The 11,498-nt window shown below is 67.1% G+C and overlaps 1 protein-coding gene across 2 annotated transcripts; it reads left to right on the top strand.

Moving 5' to 3' along the window:
* Positions 1 to 345: 345 nt before the first annotated feature.
* On the top strand, positions 346 to 9,990 carry GATA2 (GATA binding protein 2). Of its 2 annotated transcripts, XM_052638141.1 has the most exons (7): positions 346 to 417; positions 3,252 to 3,528; positions 3,916 to 4,557; positions 5,563 to 5,788; positions 5,907 to 6,052; positions 7,879 to 8,004; positions 8,364 to 9,990. In XM_052638141.1, the coding sequence occupies exons 2-7, from the start codon at positions 3,300 to 3,302 to the stop codon at positions 9,008 to 9,010; spliced, it is 2,016 nt and encodes a 671-aa protein (XP_052494101.1). In that variant the 5' UTR covers positions 346 to 417; positions 3,252 to 3,299; the 3' UTR covers positions 9,011 to 9,990. The 2 variants fall into 2 exon arrangements, with proteins under 2 accessions (XP_052494101.1, XP_052494109.1); XM_052638149.1 differs by lacking the exon at positions 5,563 to 5,788 and having other exon boundaries at positions 8,364 to 8,782.
* Positions 9,991 to 11,498: the final 1,508 nt, after the last annotated feature.

Here is an 11,498-nt window from a genome sequence, read left to right as displayed (position 1 = left end):
GGGATTGCGGGAAGGGGGGCTGGTGCGGCTCTCCAGAGGCCCCCCGCTCGAGCATTGCTTAACTGCGCTGCTAAGCTCCTCTTCGCGGCGATTTTCTGAGCCGCCGAGCGGCGTAATTAAATCCCCCCGTTCGGGCTTCGAGCTGCGCCGGGCCGGCGGGCAGCGCGGGTCTGCGGCTCGAGCAGCGACCCACCGGGCAGGTCACTGCATCCCTGCGGCGGCCGGACGCTGCCCCGGAGGGGCTTCAGGCTGCCCCGGAGGAGCTTGCAGCCGAGCTCGCGGTTATGAAACTGCGGACCCACCCAGCCCCGGCGATCATTTGAACCGCGCTTTGGGGGGAGAAAGGCGATTACCTGCTCTCCTGAAGGCTCGGAACGACCGTCTCCCCGCGAGCCGACGCTGGGATCGCGGCCGGCGGTAAGCTTCCGCTCGGCTCCGGCGTTCACCGCCTCGCGGCCGGCCTGCGAGTCCGGGGCCTCCCGCGCTCGGTCCCCGAGTTTGAACTCCATGGGGCGGCCTTCCGGACACCGGGGATTGTCCCCGGTGCCGCGTTGTCTTTGAGAAGCCCAGGCTGGGCTCTGAGGCGGCAAGACAGGCTGGAGGCTTCGCTGCGATCGCGTTTTACGCGTTGATGAGTCGTACGCTACAGGCAGGGAGGAGAGACAGACGTACGGAGAGACCAGGTCCGGGCCAGGCCGCGCGCGTTTCGGGCGCGCGAGCCGGGAGGCGCCGAGGCCACTCACCTGCCCGGGCCGGCAGCCGAGGCTCGGCGCTCAGGGCCTCGAGCTCTCGCTCCCGGCCCCGGTACGCCTTACCCGGCGAGCGCCGGCCTCCTCTCCCGCGGAGCGGAGTTCCGAGAAGCCAGGGCCCCGCGCGCCCCGGAGCGGGAGGCGCGGCGGCGGCCAGGGCAGACGGGTCCCCAAGGGCCAGAGACGCTCGGGTTCCCTCGGCCCAGGCCTCTGCACCCCTGTCCCCGCTGCTCCTTTACCTGCGCCAGGGCCTCGGGCAGAAAGGGCCGGCGGGACGCCGAGGCAGGGGGAGGGCCCCTGGCGCTGCCAGAGCTGGCCTTGGAGGGGGTGACGGGGGCATGCCGGCGGAGCCCGGCCTGGCCTGGTGCCCCCCGAGCCGAGGGGACCGAGGGCTTTCCTCCCTCCTCAGATTATTAAAAAGTTCATTTCCTGGCGAATCGGGTGACGTCAGGGCCCCGGCGTCGCGGTGGCGGGGCTGCCCGGCCGGAGAAGCCGCCTCCAGTTACCCAATTACCGACTGTCAATCCCGCCGCCCCTCCCCCCGCCCCCCGGGGGTGGCCGGGACCCCGGCCCTCCCTCCTGCCGCGGGCCCACCTAGCATCCCTCTGGGCTTCTACCCCCGAGGGCCGTGGGCCCAGCGAGGGGAGAGGGGCTGGAGGACGTCGGTGACTCCCCGTTACCCCCGCACCTGTTCCAGGCCCCCTCCCCAATTTCCTTTTCCCGACCCGCCCCCTGGGCGCCTCGGTCTCCTGTCTGTACAATGGGAGCGAGCAAAGACAGCGGCGCGCGGGGCCGGGTTCACCCGCGGCTGCATCCCCGGACGACGTTTGTGGAGAGCAGTTCCAGGTGTCTGAGGTTAGTTCTCAGACCACCGTCTCCTCCTACCCAGGGGCCGCCTTAGGGACCCCCCACCCCACCCCCCAGGAAGAAAATGCCTCCTCCCGCCCCGAGGCGTCTCCTTCGAGCCGGCGCCGGCGCCAGTCCGGGTCTGCACGGCCTCGCCCCAGGCAGTTCGGCCCTTCGGTCTGCGAAGGCCACGCCCGGGAAGGGGGCGCCTCCTCCCCCTCCCCGGAGCCCCAGCCAGGCCACCTCCACCGGGTCCAGCGGTCCTAAGCGCCCGAGGCCCAGGTGCCCACGGGGGCCCTGGAGTTGCTGCCCCTCGCTGCTCCTGACCCGCAGCTGTCCGACTCCCTGGCCCCGGTCTGGCCAGAGCCCCCGATTGGGGGCCGGAACGGCCTGGGGAGGTAGCTGGACCACCGTGGCCACGCTCAGTGGTAAAGGAGCGGGGTCCGAGAGAGTGGACGGACTGGGGTCCCCTGGAGAGGACACCGAACGCCCAGAGGGTGCGCGGCCCAGGCTCCTGGGGAGGGGGCCCGGTTGGAGGTTAGTTAGTGGGAGCAGGGCCCGGAGGGTAGGGGGACCACGCGGGCCCGGAGACAGGGGCGCAGCAGCCTGCCGCGGGGCGCGGGTCCTCTGGCGGGGGGCGTCGGCAGCAGGGGCCGCCGGGAGGGGGCGGGCGGGCGCGGGGGGCGGCCCGCGGGCGCGTCCGGAGTCCGCGGCCCGGGAGCCGCGGGCCGGCCAATGGGGGCCGGAGGCTGGGCGGCGCGCGGCGCTGATTGGCTGGCGCGCGCTTCTTAGGCGCGCGCGGCCCCCGCTTCATGTCTGTGCCGGAGCCGCGAGCTGGCGCCAGCGCGGCCGGACGATGCGGAGCGGCCGGAGCCGGGCGGGCCCGAGGCCGAGGCGCGCGCTGCCCCCCGCTTGCACCCCGTGAGCCCCTCCGGCCCGCCGGACGCGCCGTCCCCGAGCCCGCGCCGCCCGCGCCGAGGCCGCGCCCCTCCCGCGCCGCTGCGTCTGTAAGTTCGGGCTGCGAGAGCGGGCGGGGGTTCCTGGGGCGCGCCGGGCTCCGAGAGGTCACTGCGGGGGCCGGGCCGCGGGTGGCCGCTGTGCGGAACCTCGGTGAGAAGTTCGGCTTGTGTCGCCGGGGAGCGCGCGTGGGGCTGGCGCTTGGCCCGTGGGGCTGCGTGCGTGTGTGTGTGTGTGTCTGGGGGAGCGAGTCAGCGCCAAGAGTAGTTTTGAGTGTCGCCAGCATCGTGCGCCCCGCGGGGGCCCCCCCGGGCGCCGGGCTTTAACTTTTTACAGTGTTTATGCACAGGGATGGTGCGGGGTGGCATGGTGCGGGGCGAGATGGGGGGGTGACTAAAGTGCGGCTCTCTACGTGCGTTGGGGTCACTGGTGCCGAGGTTTTGTCCCCGCGTGTGACCCCGTGCGCAGAAGTGTGTGGCTCTGGGTACCCGAGTCACCGTGTGAGCGTGCGTGGCTGAGCCGGCTCCCCGCGCCCCTCCTTTCGTTTTGAGCTCTGGGCTTTCCTCCCACCCGGGACTGGTCCGCGGCTGAGCTCGGCTCGGGCGCAGCGGCGCGCGGGACGCCTCACGGCGGGGCTTGGGGGTGTCCGGCCGCGGCGGCGCCCCTCACGGCCCCCCTCACGCCCCCTCCGTCGTGCAGGCGCGCCGCTACCGCCTCCGCGCAGACCCCGCGCCTCCGCCGCCAGTCATGGAGGTGGCTCCCGAGCAGCCGCGCTGGATGGCGCACCCCGCCGTGCTGAACGCGCAGCACCCCGAGTCGCACCACCCGGGCCTGCCGCACAACTACATGGAGCCGGCGCAGCTGCTGCCGCCCGACGAGGTGGACGTCTTCTTCAACCACCTCGACTCGCAGGGCAACCCCTACTACGCCAACCCGGCCCACGCGCGCGCGCGCGTCTCCTACAGCCCGGCGCACGGTGAGCCCCGGGCCCGAGGGTGACCAGGAGCTCGGACGCCGAGCGCCCGGCGCGGGATGCGGGGAGGCCCGCTGCCTGCTTCCCGGATGTGGGGTCCGCAGCAATCGGGGCCGCTGAGAAATTGGGGCGCGAAAGGAGTGGGCAGCGGCCTCTTGGGGAGACTCCGGGGCCCCTGGGGATTCTGCCTGTTCCCAGCTGGCCTGCGGGGGGAGGGGCCCCTCCAGTCTCGTCCAGGGTCTCCTTCTGTGCCACTCGTCCTTCAGGGACTGATGTGCCTGGTGAATTGCCGGCTGGGGTATTATGTTTCCGGTTGTCTCTGGGGAGGGGTCGCGGTCGAGGGGCGTCCTGGCTCCCCCCGGCGCATCCTGACGCTCCCTCCCCCCGCAGCCCGCCTGACCGGAGGCCAAATGTGCCGGCCACACTTGCTGCACAGCCCGGGGCTGCCCTGGCTGGACGGGGGCAAGGCAGCCCTCTCCGCGGCCGCCGCGCACCACCACAACCCCTGGACCGTGAGCCCCTTCTCCAAGACACCCCTGCACCCCTCGGCCGCCGGAGGCCCCGGGGGGCCCCTGTCTGTGTACCCGGGCGCTGGGGCTGGGGGTGGGGGCGGCGGCGGCTCGGTGGCCTCCCTGACCCCCACCGCAGCCCACTCGGGCACCCACCTCTTCGGCTTCCCGCCCACGCCCCCCAAGGAAGTGTCTCCGGACCCCAGCACCACCGGGGCCGCCTCGCCAGCCTCCTCCTCGGCAGGGGGGAGCGCCGCCCCCCGGGGGGACGACAAGGATGGCATCAAGTACCAGGTGCCGCTGGGCGAGAGCATGAAGATGGAAGGTGGCAGCCCCCTGCGTCCCAGCCTGGCCACCATGGGCACCCAGCCTGCCACTCACCACCCCATCCCCACCTACCCCTCCTATGTGCCAGCCGCGGCCCACGACTACAGCAGTGGGCTCTTCCACCCCGGAGGCTTCCTGGGCGGCCCGGCCTCCAGCTTCACCCCGAAGCAGAGGAGCAAGGCCCGCTCCTGCTCAGGTGAGGCGAGGGCCCAGGGCCTCCCTGGAGTGGGGAGGGCTTGCGCTTCGGTGGGTGGGGGCTGAGACCCAGGTGAGGGGGCGGCCCGGGTCTCTCTGACCCAGGGGTGGCTGGTATCCATGCCTGATGGCCCCCAACCTATCTTTGAGTCCCCAGAACTGGGGAGAAGGCGCCCGCAGACCTTCTTAGGTGCTCCTGGTGGCCCCAGAGTTTGCTTCCTGTTCCCATTCCTTACCGTCCCCTCCAAGGTGGGCCACTGCCCACCTGGGGGTCCCGCATCCCTTCCCTGAGTCTGAAGCAAACATTTTCACAACCGTGTGAGAGACAACGCTGGGTGTAGGCAGCGCGGCGTGGCGGCTCGGACGCGTGTGTCCGTGAGCGTCAGTGCTGCGCTGGGGCCCCTCTGCCCTCCTCGGGGCTCCAGACCCTTAAGGAATCTAGATCTGCCACTCAGTCAGGGATCTCACGGCTCCCAGTCTCCTCGGGAGAGTTCCCCCGAGGCCAAATTCCCGGGACCAGCGCTCCCTGCCCCCTGGCGTGTCCTTCCCTCTCCCTCCCTGCTCGGGGGTCAGGGGCTGCCTCTGCCTGGCCTAGGGGACTGGCTGGAGACAGCCAGCTGGGGAGCAGACGCCGAGGCTGCTGTGGGGCTCCCCGCCGTCCTCACCTCCTTCCCTTCAAGATCACTTTTAGAACATTCGCTCCAGAGTCCAGAAGCCACACGTTCCTGCCCGTGTGGGCTGCCGATTTAAAGGACGTGCAGAGAAACGTGCAGGGTCAGCTCGCCCTGAGGCCACCGCCCATGTCCACTTGGGACCTATGTTGGGGAGCCCTGTCCAACCAGCTCACTGGCCTTTTAAGTAGTTCTTTCTCTCAAATTGGTTTCCAGATGGTCTTTTCCCAACAAAGCAAAATAGCACCACCAGGAGCCACCCGCAAGGCACTCAGCCTGAAAACGAAAGGGCTGATTATTTACTTCGTTTGAAACAGCAGCAACTTCCATCCCAGTCCAGGGCCTCGGCGGAAGGCAAGGGAGGCTGGGGAGAGAGACGGAAGTGACCGAGGACGGGGGACGGAGAGCAGAATCTGAGGGCCTGGGACAGGGACCCAGGAAAGGCAGACGCAGCTGGGGAGAGAGGACGGGGCGGAGAGAGGCACTCGAGGCGGCCCAGCCTCCGCCCGGCTGGAGCTGGTGCCCTGAGCAGAACCCCCGGGGCCCGCTGCCCTCCCCGCCGTAAGCTGCCCTCTGAATCCCATCTCCTGGTCCCTCTCCAGCCCGGCTGGAACTAAGAGTCCGCCGGCCCCTGCAGCAGCCTGGCCCGCGTGACCCTGTGTCCCCCGTCCCCTTGCAGAAGGCCGGGAGTGCGTCAACTGCGGGGCCACGGCCACCCCTCTGTGGCGGCGGGACGGCACCGGGCACTACCTGTGCAACGCCTGCGGCCTCTACCACAAGATGAACGGGCAGAACCGGCCACTCATCAAGCCCAAGCGGAGGCTGGTAGGAGCAGCGGGGGGCCTGGAGGTGGGGGAGCCCCCGGGCCGGAGCGTCGACCTGGGCCGAGCCCGCGGTCAATTACACACAAAAAAACAAGCCTTCAAATGCAGGCAGTCTTTTCTCATGAGAAGCTCTTGCTTGGCAGTTGGGGCAGCCCGGCTTTTCAGGCTAGATTCTCTCCAGGCCAGCTTTTCCCTGGGCAGCCCGCCTGGTACCTTCAGGGATTCCCCCCCAACACCACCACCAGAGCAGAGCATCCAGGGGCCCAGGTCCCGTCCCCTGGCCTCTGTTAAACTTTTAAAAATAGGGCCGTGAAGTCATGTTCCCTGTAGCCCGGGGCTGCTCTCCCTGGCTTCCCAACACACAGTCTCCTCGTGCTTATTTAAATAAAACACACACACCAACCACCAAAAAAAAACCTGCCCTTTATTATTTTTCCATGGAGTCACCTATACTGTGTATTTTCATTTGAGTGATTTTAAAAAAATGCCCTTTCGGATCTCCTGCCGGAGTTTCCTATCCGGACATCTGCAGCCCAAAGATAAGGAAACTTCGCGTATCTGTTTCCGGACTCCGAGGGTTTTCAGTCTCTCTCCTCGGCTCAGTCCTGCCTTTCGCTGGGCTGTTTTGAAATTTCTAATACCCTCCACTCTGCAAATAATGCGTAAAATGCTAAGAATAATAAATATATTTTTTCAGGGCGAAGTGATTTACGAGGGAGGCTTAAATCGCTTGCCGATTCGGGGGCCCCTGGTTTTTTTTCCTGGAGCAAGGGCGGGGTGAGGGCCCTGGGCGGGCGGAGGATGCGAGGCCAGCCCCTGAGTCAGAATTCCAGCTCCGGCTGCTTACTCACCCCTCACCCCTCCCCGCCCGGGGCTGCAGGCTGGCCCCTCTGGACCAGGCTGGGGCCTGGGGTCACGCCTGCCCCTGCTGGCCTGGGTTCCCCGCCCCCAGCCCACCCGCCCGCTGCTGTTTCCTGGGACGTGCTGCTGCTATGGGGTTGGAGAGGGTGTCTGCTTTCTGGGCCGAAGCTCCTCTCACCCCGCCTCTGGGGCGCCTGCCGCTGCCTTCTCCTCCAGGAGTCCGGGGCTCCGGGTCAGTCCTGTACTCCCCGAGGGGCTGGGGGCAGTCAGGGCCCTGGGGACTGGGGGACAGGGCCCTGGACAGGTAGGTCAGCATTGTCCAGTAAGTTGTGACCGATGGACGCCTTCTGGGCGTGCACCATCCATCGTGGTCGCCTCCAGCTGTGCTGTGATTAGGGATCCCCTCAAATGTGGCCGCTGTGACTGAAGAAACTGTATTTCTAACTTGCTTAAACGGTAGTTCAATTGTATTTAAATGGCCACGTGGTCAGTGGCTACTGCGCCGGGCGGTGTGCAGCTTGACTGCTGAGCGTTTCCCCTCCCTGCCTGGGCAGCTGCAGGGCCCTGTCCTCTGGCTCTGGGGCTTTGGATGTGCCCAGGACTGTGTATTTCGTGGGAATTGCAGCCCCAGCTTGAGGCGCCCAAGGGGACGGGCCAGCCGTCTAGACCGGCTCCCTCTCCGAGCCTCGGTTCCCTTGTGTGGCATTCGTGTTCGGGGCGGGGGCGGGGGGGTGGGGAGGCTGGGGGAGGTGGCTGCTTTTCCCTTGCAGCTCTTGCAGCCCCTTTGGTTCTGAGAGCACTTTAGTCTGAAGTTCTCTGACAGTTTAAGTTTCCGATTCTGAGATGCAGAGGCTTCTGGGCTCAGTGGGTGGGGGAAGGGAGCAGGGGTGGCATGAGGGTCTGGAGGGAGGTCGCGGGGGGCCGTGGGAATCCACCTTGCCGACCCTGCCCTGCCCCGCCCCCCAGTCAGCCGCCAGGAGAGCAGGCACCTGTTGTGCGAACTGTCAGACCACCACCACCACCTTATGGCGCCGGAACGCCAACGGGGACCCGGTGTGCAACGCCTGCGGCCTCTACTACAAGCTGCACAATGTGAGTCGGCCGCCCCGCCCCTCCCCGGGGACCCCGCTGTGTGCTGCGGGGAGTGGCCGTCCCCAGCGTGGCTTGGCTTGGGAAGCGAGTGCCAGAAGGGCTTCCCACGAGGGGGGCGGCTTGCTGGAGGACGCCCCCCATGGCCGGGCCTCTCTGCTCAGAAGCAGAGCCTGCCGTGGGTGGGCTTCTGCAGGGTCGGCGGGCGGGGGCAGTGCCCTCCCGGCGCCTTTCTTGGCCGGGAGGGTGGGGAGGCCCTGGAGGCCGATGGGCATTGGGGAGGGGCCCCCCTGGCCAGGCGGGGGCTGTGGTCTGGCCGGGAGGGGAGCTCCAGCCTCTGAAAGCTCCGCGTGGCCCCCCAGGTGAACAGGCCGCTGACCATGAAGAAGGAAGGCATTCAGACCCGGAACCGGAAGATGTCCAGCAAGTCCAAGAAGAGCAAGAAGGGGCCCGAGTGCTTCGAGGAGCTGTCCCGGTGTGTGCAGGACAAGGCCTCCCCCTTCAGCGCCGCCGCCCTGGCGGGGCACATGGCGCCTGTGGGCCACCTGCCACCCTTCAGCCACTCCGGACACATCCTGCCCACCCCGACGCCCATCCACCCCTCCTCCAGCCTCTCCTTCGGCCACCCCCACCCATCCAGCATGGTGACCGCCATGGGCTAGGGACCGCCCCACGGACCGACGGACGGACACCGGGGACGGCGCTCCCAGGGCGCGGGGGACCCAGTGCCCAGCTGGCCGGCCCACCCCGAGACCGCGGCCCCTGCCCGCCCAGCTGGACACGCGTGGCCCCACCTGAGGGCGCCCTGGCCGCCACCGTGAAGCAGCTCCCAGGCAGGCCTGGCCACACCCAGGCGGGGTTTCCACCGAGGACTATGAGCGTGAAGGACAGCTCTGAAGAGACACGAGCGGGCGAGGGACCCTCGGGGGCCGCGGAGGAGGCAGGGGAGCAGGCGGCAGAGTTGATTTGGCTCAGGTTTCTCACGAGGACGGGGAGACTTGGCTCTTAGGGCCGAGCACCACGTGGCCAGCCCGCCTGCCTGGCTCTGGGGGCAGGTCTCTGGGGGGACCTGGGCCCCCTCTGCAAGCGCCGAACCCAGCTGGGCTGAGCCTCCCCAGGGGGGCCTTGAAGGCCCCGGAGGGCAGAGACAATCAGGGGCGGCCCTGTGCAGATTCCCAGGCCAGGGCTGGGTCACAGGAAGGAAGCGCTTTCTTGAGAGGGGAAGCGTCTCCCACATCGCTCTCTGGTCCTGAGGCTGGAGCCAGCCTGACCCGAGCGCCCTCCTCGGCCCCGACCCGCTGCCGCCGCCTCGGCCAGGGACACCCTGTACATACTCCTTTTTCTGCTAGCCCCTGAACCCCCCCCTCTTCTCCGACACTGACGCAAAAGAAAAACGTATAAAAACAAAAGGAGAAAACCTGCATAAGCTTAATTCGCTGATGAGTTTTTCTTTTTAAACTTTGGGTCCAGTCAATTGTACGTGGCCACAGGAGCCCTTGCTGTGGGGAAAAGGGAAACCTACAAACCAAGGCTGTGGCTGGAGAGACTCTCAGATGGCACCGTCCTCGGATGGGGGCCGGGGGCCGGGGGCCGGGGCGGCTCCAGGCTTCGGGGGGCTGACGCAGCAGGTGGGGCTGCCAGGCTCCCGCTGCGCCACGCTGTGGGTGTCTGGACCCTTCCCAAGGTACAGCTGTACATAACCGTGTCCGGGCGGAGAGTCTGCGGCCGCAGCGGGCGCGGCGGCTGGCCGGGGCCGGCCCAGGAAGAGGACTGTGCTGATGTAGGCCGAGTGCAATAGGGGGCACCACAGCCGGAAGTAACTTATTTTGTACTAGTATCCGCAGAAGAAGAAGGATCGGCAGTATTTTCTGGTTTTATGTTTTATTTGGCTCGTTTTATTTTGGATTAGTGAACTAAGTTATTGTTAATTATGTACAACATTTATATATTGTCTGTAAAACCTGTATGCTCTCTTCCCATTCCTTCAAAGTGAATACTGTTAAGAATAATAAAATACTTTTTGTGAATGCCTCTGGCCTGCCTCATGGGCTCACGGGGCTCCTGAGTCCCGCCTGGGTGTGGGGATTGTTAAGAGTGAACTGGTCCTACAGCCCTGGGGTTCAGACGGAGGGGTTCCTGGAACACGGGTCCCTGTGCCTCCCCTGAACTGCGCCACCTGAACTTCCTCACTGCCTGGTGGGGGTCCCGGGGGTCTCGGTGGGTGCGGGGGAGGCTCAGGGAGGCTGTGGGCTCTGCACCCTCGAGCCACGTGCTGGCTGTTTTCCTAAGGGCTCAGCGGGGCTCAGGGAGAGCCCAGGGGGACGCATCCCCCTGCCATCCTCGAGCTCCTGTGTCTGAGCTCCCTGCTCACCGGTGTCCGTGTCCACCGGCAGACGTGATCACTGGTGTCTCTGACCGCTGATGTCACTGAGTGCTGTTCTCTAATCAATGATTCTGGTTACTGGGGACAGTCATCATGACTGACATTCCTGATCAATGACACATCTGATCAGAGCCTGTGGCTGCAGACGTCTGTCTCCGAGCAGCCGATCGCCAGCTCGTGATCACCAGGGTTTCCTCCAGGCCTCTGCTCGGGGCTGTGTCCCGTCGCTGCCTGCTTGGCAGTGTCTCCGGCAGCAGGCCCTGCTCACCAGTCAGGGCTCCTAACCGCCTCTCACCACCCAGGCCGCACCGTCTTCAGCAGGGTCTGCGCCCGGGCTGCCTGGCTGCCGATGCCCCTGCTCCCGACCACCACCGTGCCGTCACTGCTGTCTCGGGTCACGCAGAGCGCGGCCACCGGGGTCACCGATCAGGACTGTCCTAGTCAGGGGCGGGTCTGACCGCTCGTGCGTGCCCAGCGTCTGCAGGCCGCCGCTGCCCCAGCACCAGCGGCTCTCAGCAATGCCTCGGTCCCTCGTCTCCAGTGGCCCCAGGACCACTGGCCCTGGTCGCGGAGGGGCCTCCTTGCCATCGAATCTTCCGACTGCCCAGTGAGAGTCATCGCGTTCGACACAGGTGACTGCCGAGTCTTCCCTTCCAAGTCCCCGGTGACCAGTGTCCCTCATCCCCCAGCAGCAGCAGCAGCGGGGCACCAGCCTCACAGGTCCCCAGGAACACCTGTCTCTAACCATCAGCGCCTCGATCCCCGCAAGATCACACACCTCTGGGTGGTCGTGGCCACTGACTCGAAAGGGACGCTGATGCCCCCATCACCTCCTCACTCCCCACGGCCCTGGTATCTGCGGCCAAGGCTGCCTCTCACCAGCAGGATCTCAGGTCTCCCCGAGGTCACATTCCCCCTTAAGTCCCTCGTTCACAGTCCATGATCCTGACCCCCACCGTCTCTGCTCCCTGGGTCCCTGGCGACGTGTATCTGACGGCCATCCGCCTGCTCCCGGGCCCTCACGTCCACTGCCCAGGAAGCTCCCCTTTATCCTCCTCAGCCCAGACCGCAGGCTGGAGGGCGCGGGCTCGGGTGCCTGCTGGGGCTCTCAGAT

The sequence above is a fragment of the Budorcas taxicolor genome, chromosome 1 (assembly GCF_023091745.1).
Source record: "Budorcas taxicolor isolate Tak-1 chromosome 1, Takin1.1, whole genome shotgun sequence".
Lineage (NCBI taxonomy): Eukaryota > Metazoa > Chordata > Mammalia > Artiodactyla > Bovidae > Budorcas > Budorcas taxicolor.
The sequence above is the reverse complement of the archived record's forward strand: the minus strand, read 5'-3'. Positions and strand labels throughout refer to the sequence as shown.